This window comes from Grammomys surdaster, unplaced genomic scaffold, assembly GCF_004785775.1.
Source record: "Grammomys surdaster isolate TR1022 unplaced genomic scaffold, NIH_TR_1.0 125846, whole genome shotgun sequence".
Lineage (NCBI taxonomy): Eukaryota > Metazoa > Chordata > Mammalia > Rodentia > Muridae > Grammomys > Grammomys surdaster.
The window spans coordinates 1,023,523-1,045,805 of NW_021620672.1; the positions used below are offsets into that span (position 1 = coordinate 1,023,523).

Sequence of the window (22,283 nt, forward strand, 5' to 3'; positions counted from 1 at the left end):
CCTCTGGTTTTAATTTTTTTTTTCCTTCACACCCTTTGTTTCAATTCCAAAATTTTAAAAAAAAAACAAAAAAAAAAAAAAAAAAAAAAAAAAAAAAAAAAAAAAAAAAAAAAAAATTAAAAATAAAAAAAAATAAAAAGAAAAAGAAAAGATTTAAATTCAGTTACTAACCAGAGCCTATAATCCCAAGATTCAGGAAACTAAGGCAAGGGGGCTGAAAATGGGTGGGCCTAGCCTGAACTAAACAGAGAAGCCTTGTTGAAGAAGTGGAAAAGGAAACAATGAAATAGAGAGCCAACTTGAGAGGTATTCTTGATTTGAGAGGAGGACAGCAACTACACAACAGTGGCAGCTTAATCCCATATGAAAGAAAACAGCAAACTAAAACTCAATATAAAAATTCTAGTAAATAGCAATGCACTGTGGGAGGTAACATCAGTGCATGCCTTTAATCAAAGCACTGGGGAGACAAGAGGCAGGCAGGTGGATCTCTGTGAATTCAAAGCAAGCCTGGTCAGAGTTCCAGGAGAGCCAAGGCTACACGGAGAAACCCTGTGTGGAAAAACCCTGTGTTTCTCTGTCTTAGAAAAACAAAAACAAGGAAGGAGAAGCCGGGCAGTGGTGGCCCATGCCTTTAATCCCCAGCACTTGGGAGGCAGAAGCAGGTGGATTTCTGAGTTCAAGGACAGCCTGGTCTACAGAGTGAGTTCCAGGACAGCCAGGACTACACAAAGAAACCCTGTCTCAAAAAATAAAAACAAAAATACCACTTGCTGCTTTGGCCGGGCAGTGGTGGTGCACACCTTTAATCCCAGCACTTGGGAGGCAGAGGCAGGTGGATTTCTGAGTTCCAGGACAGCCAGGGCTACACAAAGAAATCGTCTCAAACCCCTCCCTTCCCCCCCCCCCAAAAAAAATAAGAGAGAAAAAAAAACCTACTAGTTAAATGCTAAGCTGAATGAGAATATTCTTTGACTTAAGTACTCCTTCCATCACTGAGATCAAGAGGCCTCTTCAGTTAAAACAGGCTGACATGATTCAACTGACTCTAAAAATCAAGCAGTTTAAAATCAAGTCTACCAGAAACTAGCTGTATCAAATTGAACTACCTTATACATTTATTAAACAAGAATTTCATAGCTGCCCACAGTTTCCATGAGTCTAAACTGAGAGAAAAAAAAGTTTTAAGTATAAAACTTACCACTATAGTGGTATTGTGACAACTCCTTTATTATTATCATTTCACTCATTAGATTTCTAACAACATACTTTTACAAATCCACTGTTCCTAGGCTGGAGAGATGACCTAAAGGTTAATAGCACTTCACAATCCCAGTACTAGGAAGCAGATGTGCGCCATCCTGTTTTATAGAGCAACTTCCAGGACACCCAATACTACACAAAGAAACCTAGTCTCAAAAAACAAATAAAACACACACACACACACAAACACAATACAAAACAAACAAAAAAATCAAAGGAGCACATCCCAAGACATGAGTGGAGTTCCACTTTCAGCAGTCCACAACCATCTATAAAGCTGCAGCTCATGAGGACCCAGCTCTCTTCTACTCTCCATAAGTGCATGTACACACACAGAAAAAATTCATCTTCAAACTACAACTGCAATTGTTCTGTCTCAATTAAGCTCAATCTTTCCTCTCACAAAAACTACTGGAGAAATAGTCTCAAGATTAGATAATTATGTTAGGATAACATAGTCTGAGATTTGATGAGCACACACTCAAATTTCTTCCCAGCTGAGATTCTACTACCCTCAATATTCAGGAAGAACAGTATCAACCAACCAGACCTCCCACAGCAACCCATGGATCCAGCTGCCTTATCTGGCATCAAATGGGAGGGGAGCCCCTTGGTCCTGTGGAGGCGCAATGCCCAGCTTAGGGGTATGCTAGGGCAGAGGTGGAAATGGGTGGGTGAGTGAGCACCCTCATAGAAGGGGAGGAAGTGGGGAGAGGAGGGTTGTGGAGGGAAAACTGGGAAGGGGGATTAACATTTAAAATGTAAATAAATAATAAAAATTTTAAAAAAGAAATGCTAAGATGCTAAGCTTACATAAGTAGATAGGACCTCTTTTGTATATTACTTCTCTGAAGTCATTTTTCTTTGGGAATAGGATGTCATGAACTAGTTATGTGACAAAAGATGATGATCCTGAGCTTCTGATCCTTAAATACTAGGATTATAAGATATGTACCTTGTCCAGTTCATACACAGTATCAGAATCCAACCCAAGGCTATGAGAATGTTCTGGAAGAAAACCTTCCAAGAAACTTTTTAAAAGATATACTAAAGGTTGAAAATCAGCTAGAAAAAAAGAAAGGAGAGGAGAGGAGAGGAGGGGAAAGAAGAGGGGAGGGGAGGGGAGGGGAGGGGAGGGGAGGAGAGGGGAGGAGAGGAGAGAGAAAACAGTTGTGCTTCCAGAAGAGACCCATTTTTTATGACACCCAGCACCCATATAGTAGCTCACAACCATCTGTAAGTTCCAGAGTACCAAATACCTTATTCAGGCCTCCATGGGCATCGGGCATACATTTGGTACACAGCCACACATCGAATAAAAACATTCACAGAAATCAACTTTTAAAACTTAAGTTTTAAAAGAAAATTGGGGGATAGAGAAATAGCTCAGTATTTAAGTGCACTGACTGTTCTTCCAGAGGACCTGGGTTCAATTCCCAGCATCCACATAGCAGCTCACAGCTGTCTGCAACTCTCATGCAGGCAAAACAACAATGCACATAATTTAAAAATAAATTATTTAAAAAAGAAAGAAGAAGAGAAAGGAAGGAAGGAAGGACGGAAGGAAGGAAGGAAGGAGACAGAGAGGTTAACTATTATGGAATTGAAGGAAGGAAAAGCTACAAGAATCTTTACAGGTTTCCCACCATTATTTTCAAACATTTAAAATTTTTATTATTTTTCTTAAAAAAGAAACATAGGATACATGACCTGAGGGCTGAAAAGTTAAAAGCATTTGTTGCTGGGGTGGGGGGGGAGTGTTTCCCAGATCAAAGATCAACCAACCATTTCCATCCTTGCACATCACAAGATTTACAACCACCTATAAATCCAACACCTTCTTCTGAGCTCCATGGGTACCTACATTATGTATGTATGTATGTATGTATGTATGTATGTATGTATGTATAAAAACATACAGAATCACTGAATTTAAACAGAGTAAAAATTAACTAAATGAAATAAATAAAAGGATAAGGATTGGCTTAAAAACACAGGGGGCCAGGGAGACTGTGTGTCAGGTAAAGTATCTGACATACATGAGTCTGCCAACCCAAGTCTGCTTTCTCTAACATATATAAAGATGGAGGGAGAGAAGTGATTTCACAAAGCTGACCTCTAGACACACACACACACAGAGCATATCATATGTACCCATACATATAGATCATGCGCATACATTATAATGAACTATTTTCTTAACATTTAAATTAGAAATTTGCCATTCAACAATCTAATGGAATTCCAATTATTACATCTTCATAAAGTTACTTAAACCAAAACAACTCTAGTCACAAGAATTGATGACTTCCATTTGTTTCTAACTTTTAGGAGGATATAAGTGAGACAAGGTCTAGCTATATAGCCTAGGCTAGTCCTAAATGCTGTGCAGATCAGAATGGATCAAATCTGGAGGGTTTTCCTACCTCCTCTCCAGAGTACTGAGAATACAGGTATGACATCATGTCCAAACCAACCAATTTATAAATATGTTACTGTAAGAAACTGCTTAAATTTCATAGAACACTGATGTACAAACACATAATAAAATATTGCTATGGATATTAGAAGCAATGTTTTTGTATGGCTCAAAATGTTGACAGTTCATGTACCAAAAACATATACCTACACTTGTTCAAAAGATCTAACTGGCATGAACATATAAACACATGTACTTACAAATTTAAAGACTTGACAACATGCCAAGGTCAACTGAAATATTTAAATAGATTGTGGAATTAATTTGTTTTTCTTTTACTTTTGTGTATTCCCTGTTTTGATCATAATTATACTTATCCATATCTCAAAACTGGGTATGGGGACCTTTCTATTTTTTGTTAATACCTAAACTGTAGTGTTGAATACTGAAGACAACTTATTTTCCATTTTTAACAATATATGAAATGAGCTATGTAGTGGTGGCCTATGCCTTTAATCATAGCACTTATAAGGTAGAGGCAGGAGGATCTCGAACCCAGTCTGGTCTACAAAGTAAGTTCCAAGACAGCCAGGGCTACACAGAAAAACCTTGTCTTAAAACCCCACCAGCACCACCACCCAAAAAAAAAAAAAAAAAAAAAAAAAAAGTGAAATGACACAACACAGGAGCTAGGATTAAATTCTCAAAAGTAATGTTATTCAAATTAATACCATCAGCATAAAGGTAAGTATGTCTGTTTCATAAACTGAATATAGAAAAACAAGAACTCTACTAAGTATAACACTTAAGTATGTACAGTACAATATTTAAGAAAATCAGCAACTCCAAGAAAACAGACAGACCCACCTAAGGACTAAGGAACTAAGGCTCTTGCAACCTTAATCCAAAGAATTGCAAATCCTATGGCAGAGGCATAACTCACAAAGCTATCCTGGGTCAAAGACTTTACTCATAACTACATAGGTAGTTACAGTGAACATGACAATGATTATTCGTTATTTACATTTGACATTTCAATTTCTTTTTAGTAATTCAACAATATACATGACTCTCTCAAACTGTTAATTTAGGTAATCACGCTAAAATAACTAGAATTCACTGGCCCACTCCAAGCTAACCACTGGTATCACTAGATTAGAGAACAATGCTTGACTAGTTCTGAGCACTTCATAAACAGTGACAGTCCATGACTAACTCAAATCTATAATCTTACTTTCAAAAGACTGTATGTTACTCTTCATACTACCTTATATAAAACAATTCCAATTAAAAAGATCAACTGCAGACCAAAACTGAGAGAGCTAACAAAGTATCTTCACACCTTCATAACTCAAGCACTGTTCATATGATATCCACAGGTACGACTAGCTAGTCCTCCCACCATCACCATTAAGCTGAGTGCTTAAAATAAATGAAATGGTCTCTCAATAAAATCACTAAATTGAGGTGTACTTAAGGACCACAAATGGTTGAAAGACATGTTACAACATGTGCTAAGCAAATATGAAGAAAGGACAAATAAAACATGATATACCATATGCTAACCACCTTAAATTAGGGCTTCATATTAGTGACTGGGAATTGATTTGAGGGGTCTAACTTATTTCAGAAAAATTTAAGAATCATTTTAAAATTCCAATTTTGTGCTACTTTGCTCAGAAATTAAGGAAATGACCATGTGCAATGTTTCAGTCCTCATAACAAGGATGTTTTTATTTGATTTTGTTTGTTTTGATTCCCAACTCCTTTCAGATTACCATAAAATATGTACATACCTTCCTCCTATTGAGTCGTCTTGTGGTTGGGCCCCGGCAGTGTTCCTCTGTGAACGTCGCAGTGACCCCCCTGGATTGTTATTAGGCCGGTTGGACATTGGCACCTCTCTCTTGAAGGGACATACCCTTTCTAGACACTACCATTCACTGAAAGAAAAAAGGAGGGACAAAGTCTTAGAAACACACGATAAAATTAAAAAGAAGTATGGAGCAGCAAGGTGTACGTAACTAGACTGTGGGTGTCAGAGATTTGGGACTAGAGTGATGGCTGAGTTTTATTTCTGGTACCCATATTAGGCAGCTCACAATCACCAGCCCAGTAGATCCAATGCCCTCTTTTAGCCTCCTTAGGTACAAGCATACATAATAAAACCTTCAAGCCAGCAAAATGACTCACCAGGCCAAGGTACTTGCTGCCAAGCCCAAGTCTGATCCCTGGAACCCTGATAGAAGAGAACTAGTCAGTTGCCCTCTAACCTTCATTCATATGGGCAACATGGGCATACACAAAAATAATAAAAGCAACATGTTTTACCTAATTGATGATTCTGCTACAACAGTAACAAACTAAAAGGGCAGTATCTTAATAGCAACATGAAAACAGTTCATTACAGTAAATGAAGCAATGGTCCCAGATGTCCTTGAGTTATACCAGATCTTCTAGCTATGAAATCAAGCTTGCAAAGTTGTAATTATGGTATAAAAAGACTAAACTAAAAAAGGCGGCTTCTCAGAAAATGTTTCCTAAAACAAGCCATTATTTGGGCTGGAAGTAACTGGTTTAGGGGTTAAAACCAGTTACTGCTCTTCCCGTGGACTAGAATTCAGCTCCCAGCAATAGTCAGTTCACAACTATCCAGTGACTCCAACTTTGCTAGCCTCCAAAAGCACCTTCACTCTTATGCACATATCCACATGTAGACAGACACACACTTAATTTTTTTAAGTTTGTTCTTTAATCAAAGAAAAAGTTTGTTTAAATAAATCTGAGTCAGGTGCTGTGGCACACATCTTCATTTACAGTCCTGGGGAAGCTTTGAGAACAGGATCTCTGTGAGTTTGAGGACTTAGTTTCAAGCCATACAAAACTATACAGTGAGAACCTGTCTCAAAAAATGAATCATAAACCCAATTTTCATTTTTGCTGTTTTTTAATCAGATAGATAGACAGACAGATGGACAGACAGAAGGCAGGCAGGCAGGCAGAGAGAATTTGGCCTCTAATCTGAGATCCTGTTTCCATTTGTATAGTACTATGACTACAAGAATGGACCACCTCATAAAGTCCAATATTTTTAAAGCCTCTGAACAAAGCTGCAATCAGTTCAGTACATCTATTTACAAAGGGAACAAGTGATCTCCAACTTTAGAGAGGCTGATGCCATCCCACCCAACCACTTCAAGATCATAGCTCAATTAGTTAAATGAATTTGAGGGTTTTTTTTTGAACTGCAATAGGAAAAAAAGTGGTTGAGTTATAATTTGACCCAATTCCATACAAAAGAGCCCATTATCCTTATACTAAGCAAACTATCAAAAAGTTCAAATTACTACCAGAGTATGACAGCTCATCCCAGCACTCAAGAGGCTGAAGTAGTAATAATGAGCATTACGTTCAAAGCCAGTCTCTGAGTTAATTAGTGAGTTTAGGCTAGCCTGGGGTACTTAGTCAAGACACTGTGTTACAAAAGAGCAACATGAATATATCAGTTTTAGAAAAATTATAGTATCATGCAATCACTCAAAAGAAAAAGAGAGAGAGGAAGACAATGAAAGTCAAATTTACAAACACTGGAGAAAGAACTCCAGATATTCCCAAGATTTATTACAGAAAACAGTAGGAAGGTCTCATTTGTATGTACTTCGTTGGGGGGGGGGCACTTTAAAATTTAACCAATTAATTCAGAAAATAATTATTTTCTGGGCTGGAGAAATGGCTCAGTGGTTAAGAGTACTAGATTCAAGTTCAATCTCCAGCACCCAAACGGCAGTTCACAACTGTCAGTAACTACAGTTCTAGGGGATCAATGCACATGAAAAATAAAGATTAAATTCTTTTTAAAATTCTTTTCTGACTGCTTTTGAGAAAGAAAACTGGGAGTGGGAACTAGTCATTTTCCTAAGTTAACAGGACAAGCTGTTTTATTGGAATAGTTCCAACTCCAGAGCATTCCAACGCCAACAAGTAGAATGACATTTTATGTTTAGATGTTTCAGGTGAAGGTAAAGAACTTGAAGAAAAAGCTGGAGCCAACTCCTTAAATCTAAGCATTTACTGTATGAAAATTCTGTTCTGTCTTAACCAACTATGCTATCTTTTTTTTTTTTTTTTTTTTTTTTGGTTTTTTGAGACAGGGTTTCTCTGTGTAGTCCTGGCTGTCCTGGAACTCACTCTGTAGACCAGGCTAGCCTTGAACTCAGAAATCCGCCTGTCTTTGCCTCCCAAGTGGCTATCATTTTAAGATTAAAAAGAAAGAAAGAAAAAAATAAAACTCCTGGGCAGTTGTGGTCCACACATTTAATCCCAGCACTCTGGAGGTAGATAGAGGCAATGGAAGTAGAGTCAAAAGCAGGCAGACCTCTTGAGGTTGAGACTAGCCTAATCTACAGAATGAGTTCCAGGACAGCCAGGGCTACAATAGAAAAACCCTGTCTCAGGAAAAAAACTCCTCAAGATAGCTCATCTAGGGTAAAAAGCACCATTACCAGCTTGAGAACTTGAGTTGTTGGAGAGATCCAATTCCCACAAACCTGCACGCACACACACATGTGCAGCTAGAGAAATGCCTCCATGATTAAGAAAACTTACTGCTCTGGAAGAGACCCTGGATTTAGTTCCCAGGGATTAGCTGTATTCTGATCTCTCAGAGCACAAAGTGCATATAAACAGAACATTAATATACATATAAAATTTTTAAAATATCTTTTTTTAAAAAGATTGACTGATTGATTGACTGATTGATTTCATGTGAGTACACTTGTCACTGACTTCAGACACACCAGAAGAGGGCATCAGATCCCAGCACAGATAGTTATGAGCCACCATGTGGATGCTGAGAATTGAACTCAGGACCTTTGAAAGAAGAGCAGTCAGTGCTTTTAACCGCTGAGCCATCTCTCCAGCCCAAAAATACCTTTTTAAAAATTTCTAAGAAACTGTTTAACATCTAATAGGAAGGCTAGGAATTATCTTAGTCACAGAGCACTTACAGAACATGTACTTAGTATAGGTACTGGATTCAATTCCCAACACCTCAAAAGAACAAACAAAAGTTTAATTAAATACAGCCGGGCGGTGGTGGCGCACGCCTTTAATCCCAGCACTTGGGAGGCAGAGGCAGGTGGATTTCTGAGTTCGAGGCCAGCCTGGTCTACAGAGTGAGTTCCAGGACAGCCAGGCTACACAGAGAAACCCTGTCTCGAAAAACAAAAAAAAAAAAAAAAAAAAGTTTAAATACAGGCAGTTCCTACAAGGAAAACTTCTACTCCAAAGTTATGTTTTTCTTAAGAAGGTCTCACTCTAATATAACACAAGCTTGCCTCACACTTTTCCATCCTCTTGTCTTAATGTCTACATGATACATGATGAGATTATAGGACTGCACCATCAGGCTTTGCTTTCTTCTAAGTTCTTAATATTACAAAAGACAGGTTATTATAGCTTAGGGGTGTGGGAATATTAGAAGAATTTTGGTCCTTTGGTACACAAGAAAACTATAATTTTAGGATGTGATAGTAGTTCCTAGTCAAATAGTTCAAAGCATAAAAAGGAACAAAAGATTACTAATATGTACATATGAAACTTCAAACCACAGAAATAATTATTTGATAGACTAGGGGACAAGTCTATAATTTAGTAGCCTAAAACAGTGTTCAGCAGTCCCCAAAACCAGTTCAATTACATTAATTCATGAAACTATTACCACCTATTTGAGGCAGCTTTCAAAACTGAAAGATGAATTATTTTTACAGTAAACATTAGGGAGAGAAAGAGAGAGGGAGAGAGAGAGAGAGGGAGAGAAGGAGAGAGGGGAGGTAGGGTAAGGAGAGGGGCTGGGAGAGGGAGAGGGAGAGGGAGAGAGAGAGGATAACAAGCTATATATAATGTGATGTAATGTCTGCAGGAGGTTTTTATTATGCAATTGACATTCAATGTGTATTTTCCTTGTCCCACATCTTCCCCTTCTATTTTCTTGTGTTTTTCTTTTAGAGACGGTATCTCATTCAAATCACTGTTGTGTGAAGCACACCCTCCTGCCTGTAAATGCTAGAAGACAGACAAGTTCTGGAATTACACTACTAGGCACAGTTAAAGGGGTTGAAGCCTTTGTGCATACTTAGCAAGCACTTTACCAACTGAGCCATATCCTCGTCTCCACTTTGGCTTTTGGGTTTTTTTTTTTTTGAGACGCACTATACACAAACAGAAAATAAAGTCTTATAAGAAAGAGAACTAAGGTAACACATGAAGGACAGTACAAATCCAACAGCTCTACAATAAAATAAAAAGCCACCTCCCTTGTGATATGTCTTTCTTAAGAAACAATGTCACAGACTTGAAATAAGCCTGCCTTTAAAAAGCCAATATATAACTTTTAAGCATCCTCTCAGAGTAAAAGACTGAAAAATGCCAAGAAATAAATGCCAAGGAGTCCTTACTTAGAAGGAGCTTACTATCTTATCAGCCTTGACTCATACTCCATTAGGATCTACAAGTCAATAAAAAAAACAGTACAAACACCAAAACAAGGTATTTAATCTCCATCTGAATTTCCCCATTAAAATGACAGATTAAGGACAGTAAAATATTTCAACTAGCAAGGGCATCTGACCCAGGTTCAGCACCCACATGGTTGCTCATGGCCTTCTTCAATTCCACAGGGTCTGGCACCCTCTTCTGAATTCCACGGCACTATGCATGTATGAAGTGCACTCACACATTCAAGTAAAACAATCATACACATAAAGTAAAAATAAGTCACTCTTTACAAAAGCAAATACAAAAATTTAGTTTTGTAACTATAGAATCCTAAGCCAATGTCAAAGTAGCTGTAAGAAGGGGGTTTTAAAAAGTTGGATGTGGCAGAGATATCTGAAATCTATAAACTGGGGAAATGGACACAGGAGTTCCCTGGAGCTTGCTGACCAATCAGACTAGATGAATTGGTGAGCTCCAGATTCAATGAGAGAATCTGGTACGTAAATGAATGATTCAAGAAGATTCCCAATGTCAACCTCTGGTCTCCACACACAAGCTCATATGTGCACATGCACATAAAGTAATTTAAAGAGGTACATATGCTAACTTAAAGAGGCACTAACTTAAAGAGGTACATATGCTAACTCAAAAAAGGGGGATGGGAATAAAGCTATCTATTAATAAGATTTTAGGAGGAAGCAAGGCATGGCAACTCAGACCTTATAATTCCAAGCACTTAGTTGGCTAAGGCAAAAGAACTATGCTGGAGTGAAAGTCAGATTGGCTACACAATGTAGTAAATTTCAGGCTAACACAAAGGCAGTGGTGGAGCATACCTTTAATCCCAGCACTTCAGAGGCAGAATCACAAGAGTGGGAGACAATTGAAAACAAGGATGGACATCATACTTTATTTTTGCTTAACAAAGGTACTTTCTAACATGGAGCTCTAACAGACAACCAGAAGATTAATGAGGAAGGATATGACACTGCAAGCCTCTAATACTAGCACTCAGAAGCTGAAGTAAGAATCTCAAATCCAAGGACAGCCTGAGCTCTATTGCTTCCTATCTCAAACAAAATTAAAATGTAAGATGACCAATTTCTCATAAACAAATACTGGCCAACTACTTCAACAGTGCAGGAAAATTCCCTAAAAGATCACATCCCTTGTATCATCTTCAGAATACTAGTTATATTAACATTTTCTTAGGGTCTCAAAGATTAAAATAGTCAACTTTTAGTCCATGTGACCAAAATGGAGTGGATGAGCCCTTTTAGAGTCAACACTAACAGGTTCTTAATCTTGTTGGCTACCATATTAGCCAGTTATTAGTGATGGATCAGCTTGCTTACTAGCACTGTTAGTACCTAACTTAAAGAGCTACATATGCTACAGTAAGTAGTTAGAGGACTACAGTCTCTAGAATTCAACTAAGCTTCAGTTTAGACAGCTCTAAAATTCATTTCAGCTTTTAAGTTAAGAACTTTATAAAAATTCCTGCTTTGGAGAAAATTCCTGCTTTGGGGGTGAGGGATGGGGGTTGGCAGCATGGCTTAGCCATTAAGCACATTGGCTGCTCTTCCATAGGACCCATGTTCAATTCCCAGAATCCTCAAAGTACCTGATGCCATCTTCTGATCTCCTTAGGTATCTTGCATGCATGTGATGCAAATATAGACACCTACATAAACTCAGCCTTTAAAAATAACATTAAGAGAATGAGAACCTGTGTATGAGGTCTTAGGAAATATAAAATGCAAATGTGCAGCGAACACTGAGTAAAAATAAACACTGTGCCTGTAGAATATTAAGAAAGCTTTATCCAAATAATGACTGATAACTGTTTCCAAACACACACACACACACAAAAAAAAAAAAAAAAACTGGGGAATAATACCTGGGAGTGAAAGAATGGCTTGATGAGGCCTATAGAACTGTTTGTGCCATATCCGAGCCTCATAATGCATGAAAGCTCATATACAACTATGGTTTTATCTAGAAAGCCTCTAGTAGGTTTTTTTTTAAGAGGAGGAAAACTTGCTGTTGTCAAAGTCACTCATAGACAACTTGTTTTATTAGAATGTCTAGAAATTTTCCATTTTATTAGAAATGAGGAAAATTAACCTCCTAGATACAGAACAAGTCCTCTTGACATATAAATGTGCCAACCTATATGTTATTTATTCATCTTTTATAGCCTTGTTTCTCAAAATTCTAATATATAAGATCAAAAGCTTAGACTACAAAAAAATAGTAACCATCTTTAAAAAGTAGAGTAATTAAAACTATTTTTTCATGGTTCTCTTCAGGGCTGTATTAAAAATTCCTTCCCCAGAATCTAGAAGAAATGGAATGCAATTCTTACCAATGCCATAAAGGGGATTCAGAGTCAATTAGTACCTCCCTCAGCTCTGCAACCACTCCATCCTAGCCAACCAAATACAAAGTATCTCTGATCTGTAGCTTACACATTATAATAAAACTCACTAGCTAGGTGGAAGACAGTCTTAGCTACATGGCAAGGCCAGCTAAGACTACAAAAACACCAAAGAAAGACAAAAAGACAAGGGCTGGAGAAATGGCTCAGCAGTTAAGAGCACTGACTGCTCTTCTAGAGGTCCTGAGTTCAATCCCCAGCAACCACATGGTGGCTCACAGTCATCTGTAATGGGATCTGACCGTCTCTTCTGGTGTGTCTAAAGAGAGCAATAGTGCATTCACATACATAAAATAAATAAATCTTAGGAAAAAACGAAAAAACAAGAAGAGACAGAATGACAAACAGAAGAAGATGATTATACTTAAATATATCAGATTATTAATATAACATAGATTCAAAAAGGAGGTTGAATTGTGTGAGGTTTATGTTTTTTGACAAACTGGTATCTCAATAGCAACAATGACCAGGAGGCTACAAAGTTGTATTTTCCTCAGCTATGTATACATATAATGCATATATATATTGTATGCATATATATGTATGCAGACACACATAAAATTAAAATTTATCTTTTAAAAAAAAAGTTGGTAACTCACTTTTTGAATTTTCTATAAAAAGTGAAAAGTACACACTGGCCAGAATACTGACTCTTGTCTCTGATCCCGATGTCTGAGGCCAGTCAGATCTACAAAGTTTCAAGCTCACCTAGGTTACACAGCAAAACCCTGATTTAAACAAATAGAAACATATAGATATCTTTACTCCCAGTATTTCAGTTTCTAAAAGAAGTAGATGAAGACTAGATTTGTCTCTATTTAAACTAATAAATTCCAAAAAAGTCAATAAACCAGAAAGAAAAACATGCTTTAAAAAAAAAAAAAAGTCTAGCCAGGCAGTGGTGACACATGCCTTTAATCCCAACACTTGGGAGGCAGAGGCAGGTGGATTTCTGAGTTCGAGGCCAGCCTGGTCTACAGAGTGTGTTCCAGAGTTCCAGGACAACCAGGGCTATAGAGAGAAACCCGCTCTCAAAACAAACAAACAAACAAACAAACAAACAAAAAAGTCTAGCTATGAGATAAGATTTTTAAATGTTCTGAGACAAATGTAAAGAACAAGTATACTGACAGAAGATGGAAAGAAAATATGCAAATACTAAATAGCAAGACAGTATTACTTTCAAAAAAGATACTTCACAGCTTTTTTTAAATAGCAAAGGCAGTAAAGAGTACAATGTGTTGATATAAGGCCAGATACATATCATTACAAATTATTCCAACGCTATAGAATAAGAACTACCCTTAATGTAAACTATGGACTCTGGAAAAAATAATGTACTAGCATCAGGGCAGCTTATGGAACTGCATGTCTGTGAGGGCCAAGCTACTTAGAAAACTTCAGTACCTTTACTTTAATCTATGAACTAAATTTTCTGAAATTAAAATGTAAGCTTTCATTATTTTATATGTATGTTTTGCCTGTGTGAATGTACATGTACCATGTTCATGCCTACTGTTCAAAAAGTACAGAAAAGAATGGAGAACCCCTCCCCCCAACCCCCGAACTGGCCTTAGGAGCCACAATGTGGGCTCTAAAAGTCAAACCCTAGTCCTCTCTGTATGGTTCAGTAAGTGTCCCAAGGAGTGAGTGGTGTTACACATCTTTAATCTCAGCACTTGGAAAAGCAGACACAAGTGGATGGATCTCTTTGAGTCCCAGGCAAGCCTGATCTACAAAGCAAGTTCCAGCACAGCTGGGGCTACACAGAGAAACCTTGTCTTAAGACACAAAACAAAAACTAGGTAGATTCCTAGCACCGTAAGAAACAAAGTGCATGCCTTAAAAATCTGGAATTTTGAAACTAGAATGAGCTATACTTTATATAATTTACTTTATAAAATTGTCAAGAAACAATGTGTTAATTTCCTTTTAAGAGGTTTAAAAAACAGTAGTAATAATAATAATATGAGGTATTAGTTGCCAGGGACACACCCTGAAACCCCAAGTCTGAGGCAGGAGAACTGCTATTTATACCAACCTGGAGTACGTGTGGGGACTATCTGAGATACACTTTCTTTTTTTTTTTTGGTTTTTCAAGACAAGGTTTCTCTGTGTAGCCCTGGCTGTCCTGGAACTCACTCTGTAGACCAGGCTAGCCTCGAACTCTCGAACTCAGAAATCCGCCTGCCTCTGCCTCCCAAGTGCTGGGATTAAAGGCGGTGTGCCACCATCACCTGGTTGAGATGCACTTTCACAATAATAAATTACTTCAAGAATTTATAAACAAAGCCAGGAGTACTCCCCAGCACTCAGGAGGCAGAGGAAAGTGGATCTCTGCATTCAAGACCAGTACAAAGTGAGTTCCAGGACAACAGAATTATACAGTGAGACTCTCAAAAAAGAAAAATTATTAATAACTTAGATACATAACCATAATAAGGAAGTTGTTTCAAATCCTAGGTATTGAAGCCAGGGTCACAAGAAAGTGCAAAGTAAGTACTCTTACCATTAAATCCATTCATTCTCCAGCTTTAAGTTGGGACTTGAAGGAAACTGTCAAAGCCAGTCTTTTTTAACACCACTGTGCTGGGCTGTCAGTGAAGATAACACACAAGCACCACAACCCAGGACAAAATATGCATACACATATGCACACGCATGTACATAATCTCCCCCTCCCCCTCCATGTCTGTCTGTCTGTCTGTCTGTCTGTCTGTCTGTCTCTCTCTCTCTCTCTCTCTCTCTCCCCCTCCCCCTCTCCCCTCCTCCTCTCTCTCAACAATGGAAGAGCACCTTACAGCAGGTACAAGAACAGGGTGGATTCCTAGCACCATAACTTTCAAGAAATAAATAACAAGGCCTGGAGGTGATGAAGCACACTTTAATCCCAGCACTCAGGAGGCAGAAGCAGGAAGATCTCTGAGGACGCCAGTCTGGTCTACAGAGAATTCTAGAGGAGCCAAGACAAAGAGAGAAATCCTACTGGAAAAGAAAAAAAGGAAAAAAAAAAGAACAAAAGAAATCCAGAGTAGGTTTTAAAACACTCTTGCCTACAAGTAATAGAAAGAGAAGCACAAACAAAAGGGAAACAAATAACTAATACAAGTTTTATTTACATTAAATTCCTCAATACTTTGCATATTATAATTCTGAAGTATACTGTGGTATTTTGTAAACTTCAGACCCTTCAAAACACATTTGTTGTTGTTGTTGTTTTTTGTTTTTCAAGACAGGGTTTCTCTGTGTAGGCCTGGCTGTCCTCGAACTCAGAAATCCACCTGCCTCTGCCTCCCAAGTGCTGGGATTAAAGGTGTGCACCACCACTGCCCAGCCAAAACGCGTTCTTTATTACAAGTAAATGCTTGTATTAGTTTTATCTCTCTATATACAGAGTTCTCATATAGTGCCAAGTTTTCATATACTATGACAATACTTCATGTCTACAATACTCAAAAATCAGGTTCAGAAGCCAACAAATGATACGCAATGGATTAACCAAAGTCTTTCCCCAAGTCTATTGTGATTTCTAAACCATAAAGCAACAAGCTTTGTTACAATGGCTATACTTGGCACATTCACATAAAGAAAAAAGTTTTTAGGGAAAAATAATGAAATAGACACAGAAAAGATAATAGGTAAGAATATCTGAAATACTGGTTTCAGTTAATTGTCATCCTCCAATTTTCACTAAACACAGATACTAGCACACTCAGGAAGTAAGTCTAGCAAAGTCATTCCTTCCCCAGCCCCCATTTTTTTAAGCCTTTATTTTTTGTGCCTCCACAGCAAGATACATAAACCTTACTCATCCTTAAGCTCAGTCTTTCTTCCAAGAACAAAGACTATCAACTGTACTTTAATATCCTGTACACTTATCAAGCCACGATGTACAAGTTATAACAACATGCTTTTTACTTCTTATCTAACCCTAACAATCACAGAGGATGAAGTACTACTCACATAATAGATGAAAGCTCTTCCTCATTCTAAGTATCTGTACTTAAAAGACTGGAAAGGCTGGCCTCTTCACTCTAGGATACCATCTCATACTGTAGCCTAGGATAGCCCTGAACTCTTAGCTATCCTGTTTCAGCCTAGTCAATGTTGGAATTACAGATATGAGTTACCACCCCTTCAACCACCAGAGCTTCATCTCTAGGCCCCACCCATCCCGACTCCCATCTACATACAGTACAGGCCACTTCCAAAATCAGGCATCCTGCTTACACCTCCAGAGGCTTTTGCTACATACATATACGCGAACTATCGCAACAGAACTGTCATTTTTATAATTAAGCGTGAGTACAGGTTTGTTTGAATAAGTAAAAAACATTTTAAATTAGATAGTGGCCTTTAATCTCAGTGCTAGAGAAGCAGGGACAGGCAAATCCCTGAGACAGAGTGATCTACAGAGTGAGACACTGCCTCCAAAAAATTTTAATAAAATAAAATTAGAAAGTGATGATATAGCCGGGCGGTGGTGGCGCACACCTTTAATCCCAGCACTTGGGAGGCAGAGGCAGGCGGATTTCTGAGTTCGAGGCCAGCCTGGTCTACAGAGTGAGTTCCAGGACAGTCAGGGCTACACAGAGAAACCCTGTCTCAAAAAAACAAAAAACAAAACAAAACAGAAAAAAGAAAGTGATGATATGGTAGTACAATTTAAACTGGAAGAAAATAGTACTTTTAAATGGATAACCCATATGGCATATGAATGAAGTCTCAATGATGTTTTTAAATGGTATTTTAGAGCCTGCAAAGATGGTTCATTGGGGGGTGGGGGGGAACAATTGCTACCACAGCTGACCATCTAGGTTCAATGACTAGGAGTCACATGGTGAAGGTGAGAATCCATCCTTTCCTGACCCTGCCCCCCTATATATACACACAAATACAAAATAAAAAAAATTTTAAAAGTGGGTATTCTACTCTGAAATTGTTTCTGTGTTCCAAAGTATTATACAGCATCAGCAGAAAATCTTAGTTCTATTGTAGTTATGAGTAAAGGAGACCTTTATACATCTCGCCTGATATATCTATTTTTTAAATCAATTATGTCAATAGATCATATGTCAAACCCTTCCTCAAGTATCAACTCCAAACCTTTCCTAAGTATTGAAAGGTATAAACCAACTGACATTTACTTTGTAAGTAATCAAATTAAGGAAGAAATCAAACTAAGGAAGGGCCTCAGAAATTCTACACAAGTACAGAACCATAGAACTATGTACCACCAGCTAGCCCAGGTTGGCCCCCAATTTGTTTCCTTCTTCCACCTCCCAAACTACCAGCCTCTCAATTTACTATCTAATCTTGCTTTCAATTAACATATTAAATAATCAACTATAAAAATAAGAAACTAGCTGGGTGGTGTTGGTACATGTCTTTAATCCCAGGAAGCAGTGTCAGGTGACTACAGAAACAGACACCATCTCAAAAAAACAAAAAAGAGATCTAAAAAATTGGTCTAACATGGTGGCACAAACCTTAAAGCCCAGCACTGAACAGCAAAATTAGGCAGTCCAGTCCTCTGGAATTATTAAATATATGTCCCACCACAATCAACTAGCAATGGCTTTTATAAAAATTTTCCTACCTATGCTTTCTTACCAATTGGACTTGGTTGTTTGAAAGGAGAGGTCTTAAAACTTTACCTCACAAGCCCGGCAGTGGTGGCCCATGCCTGTAATCCCAGCACTTGGGAGGCAGAGGCAGGTGGATTTCTGAGTTTGAGGCCAGCCTGGTCTACAGAGTGAGTTCCAGGACAGCCCGGGCTATACAGAGAAACCCTGTCTTGAAAAATCAAAACCAAAACAAAACAAAAAAAAAAAAAAAAAAAACTTTACCTCACAGGCTCATATACTGGAGAATCTAGTTGGTAGTCTAACAACTTTGGACTGGATCCAAAAGGTTCCAAGGATTACTCCACTGATGGTGTAGGATGGCATGGGGAATCGGGGGTGGGGGGGTTGGGTTAAATATATAGAAAGTGAAGCCTAGCTTTAAGAAAATTTATTGGGAACAATAAATACATTTTTCCCCTCTTCCATTACCCCACTACCCTCTACTTCCTAGAATGGCAGGAGGTAAGGAGCTTCTGCCACATGGAATAAAATTGTGATGGATGGATGGATGGATGGATGGATGGATGGATGGATGGATGGATGGATGGATGGAGCTCTCTTCCTATTAAGTTGTTTTCACAGAGCTGGGGGTATGCCTCCTCAGCAACTAAAGTGCTTGCCTTTTCTGCTATGCAGAAAGCTTGGGCTTGACTCCCCCATCACCACATAACTGACTGTGCTAGTACAACCTCTAATATATCAGCATTTGGGAGGGAAGCAAAAGGATCTGAAGTTCAAAGTTATCTATCCTCTGGCTATATAAGTGAGTTCTAGATTGGTCTAGGTTACAGGAAACCCTTTCTTGAAAATATTAAGCTGTTCTTTTGGGCATTTTATCACTGCACTGAAAAGCTCACTAACAAAGAGGTACACAAGGTCTGCTTATGTACGTATATATATGCACACAGAGGACTAGCTGGGGACCAACCACAGGGTTTTTGTGCAGTTTAAGCTAGAGCTTGAAAGCTGATACATTTCTAGCCTCTAACAAATACTATTTAACCTTTACAAAAGGGATAAACAGATTTTCCCCTAGAAAAAACTACATTCTATTGACAAACACCAAATATCAGGTAGTACTGTCAAGAATTACATAGTCAAAGGCAAGAATAAGGAAGCAAAAGAAGGCTTCAGACAATGTTCCCTATCCAAATTCCACCTCTCTTCACCCTCTAGACTCCTGCCATCTCCCTATCCCTGATGAAACAATATGACACAAATTTGTAAGTTTATACAGTCCTAGCTACTCAAAAGACAGCTCTGGCCAGCTAGGCAATAAGTTTAGAGATTCATTCCTTTAAAAACAATAGTTGGAGGAGGAAAATGGTGGAGTGTGAGAAAGTTCTGCCTTATAGCAGAAACAAAATCCCTTCACCTCTGAGGAAGCTATTTCAGCAACTTTATATGTAAATATCTAATACGCAGCCCCTGTGAAAAAGTCCTTTGAGAACCCCAACAGTGTACGACCAGCAGGTTGAGAACTACTGCTCTATTTCAAATATAGCACTTCTTACAAGAATGTATAAACAGCAAGCTAGAGCATCATTGGCTATACTCTCAACCTTGCACCAAGAGAATCAGATATTAGTATATCACAACTGCTACAGACACCCCAAAATCATATTTACACTCATTGAACACTTGCTAGACCAGTGGCTCTCAATCCTTTCACAGGGGTCACCTAAGACCATCAAAATTAGATATTTACACTATAATCCATAACAGAAGCAAAACTACAGTCATGTAATAATAACAAAAATAATTTTATGGGGGACTCAAGAGACGGCTCAGGAGTTAAAAGAGTACTGACCGGTCTTCCAGAGGTCCTAAGGTTAGTTCCCAGCAACCATATAGTATCAGTGTACATGAAGACAGCATTCCATATATATAAAATAAATAAATCTTTAAAACAAATAATAATTTTATGGTTGGGGTCACCACAACATGAAGAACTGTATTAAAAGTCTCAGCATTAAAAAGGTTGAGAACCACTGTACTACACTATGCTATTTTAAAAAAAAAATGCTACGAAACACATTACTACAGTAAAACAAGCTGAAGTCTGAGCTAGATGTTAATACATTGATATAGTTGATTTGTCAAAATTTATGCATGTTGTTTTATGTTAAAACTAAACTCTAGCTTCAGGGGATATAACACCCTCTTCTAGCTTCCTCAGACAACTACACACACTTGGTATAGTCACACAGATATAGATAAAAATGAAATAAATTTTTAAGAATCACTAGCCATGAGGGCTAGAGTGATAGCTCAGCAGCTAAGGGCACTTGCTGCTTTTGTAGAAGGCAAGGATTCAGTTCCCAGAACTCACATGGTGGTTTACAATAATCTGTAACTCCAGTTTCAGGAATCTAACATTTTCTTCTGATCTCCAAAGACACTAGGCATGGACGTGGTACACATACATACACACATATAGCCAAACACCTATACATAATTTTTTTTTCCCCTGAGACAGGGTTTCTCTGTGTAGTCCTGGCTGTCCTGGAACTCACTCTGTAGACCAGGCTGGCCTCGAACTCAGAAATCCACCTGCCTCCTTGAACTCAGAAATCCACCTGCCTCCCAAGTGCTGGGATTAAAGGCGTGCGCCACCACCACCCGGCCACAAATTTTAAAAGAAAAAAAAATTTTAAAACTAGTCATGGGCCAGGAGCCATGGTACACACTGTTCATCCTAATACTCGGAAAGCAGAAATAGGCAGATCTCTCAGTTTCAGTCTAGCCAAAAACAAAAACCCAAAAAAGGGACTGGAAAGATGGTTCGGCAGGTACAAAGATGCCTGCTGTCAAGTCAAGCCAGATGACCTGAGCTGGAAGCCCAAAATCCACAGTGGACTCAACTCTCACAATTTGTCCTCTGAAATGTACAAGCCGCACCACACAAAATTTTAAAAAACAAAACATTAACTCAGAAGAATCTTAAAATTATGTTTTTCCTAATTTACATGTAAAGTTAAATTGAACAAGGTTAGCTGGGAAACTATTATCCAAATTCATCTTGCTAAGGATTTCATCAAGACTCTTCAATGTTACTACCCGAAGACAGACACTCAACTGTCAAATGAGTATAAAAGAAATCTACCTTCTCAAACTCTATTTTCAAATGTTAAGAAGTCTTTCCTATCAGTAAGAATGGTTACTAGCTAGCAATAACAACTAATTACTCAAGCACTTATCCTTTTACAGGCATTATTGTAACACCTTTGATTAATCCTTATAACAGCCATCGTTTACAGGTACTATTCTTTCATTTTTCAAAAGGAAAAACTGAAGCCAAAAGTGATTCACCCAAAGTTATGTGGCTAGTAGTTTAGAAGCCAAGATTTAAACTGATTCCCAGCCTTGGCTCTTAACCACTATTCAAATTCCTTTATCACTGGGACATTGCCACATTAGCTTCCTATGACTGCAGTTCATGTACTCCACTACCATGCTCAAAGTAAGAAACCAAAGGGAAGGGCTTAAAAGAATACAGTTGCTGTCGTTGATATTACTTAAAGCCTCTCCCATTCGTGTTTTACTGAAAATATATATACAATATAGCTCTTTAAAGCCTTTTAAGGCTCTGTGTTAAGAGATTCCCAGCACTGTCACCAAAAAAAAAAAAACAAGCGAAGCTAAGCTTTAACTTCTCAGCTGATTCAAAATATTCCACTGGTGGACTAGCATATTTTAATTCTTTTAGCTTCTAATTTCTGTGAAATGTTTAGGGATGAAGAAGGAAGTAGCACGACCTGAAGTAAAGGCAGCTGAAGGGTAATATTAGCTGTTAGAAGAGGCAAGAGCAGATTATCTTACAGTGTACAGCCAAAGCTGAAATTCCCCAAGCCTTACCTCATAGCAGCAACTGGAAGGCAGAATTTTGCAAGGCAGGAACAGCAAAAAAGCAGAGTTGTATTCTCCACATATCTAATTTTCTAGAAAGTATTTCTGAAACCAACGGCAACTGACAAATACTTAGCAAGCTGATCTGTTCCAAGTCAAAGCTACTTAATCTTCTCAAAATTCAACTGAA

The 22,283-nt window shown here is 38.1% G+C and overlaps 1 protein-coding gene across 1 annotated transcript in view; it reads right to left on the reverse strand.

The window, feature by feature from the left end:
- The window catches only part of Trip12 (thyroid hormone receptor interactor 12), a 117,592-nt gene that overhangs the window by 82,441 nt on the left and 12,868 nt on the right, over nt 1–22,283 (reverse strand). The window contains exon 2 of the mRNA XM_028789583.1: nt 5,479–5,625. Within this exon, the coding sequence (XP_028645416.1) occupies nt 5,479–5,576 (98 nt within the window). The 5' untranslated portion in view covers nt 5,577–5,625. The remainder of the gene's footprint in view (nt 1–5,478; nt 5,626–22,283) is intronic.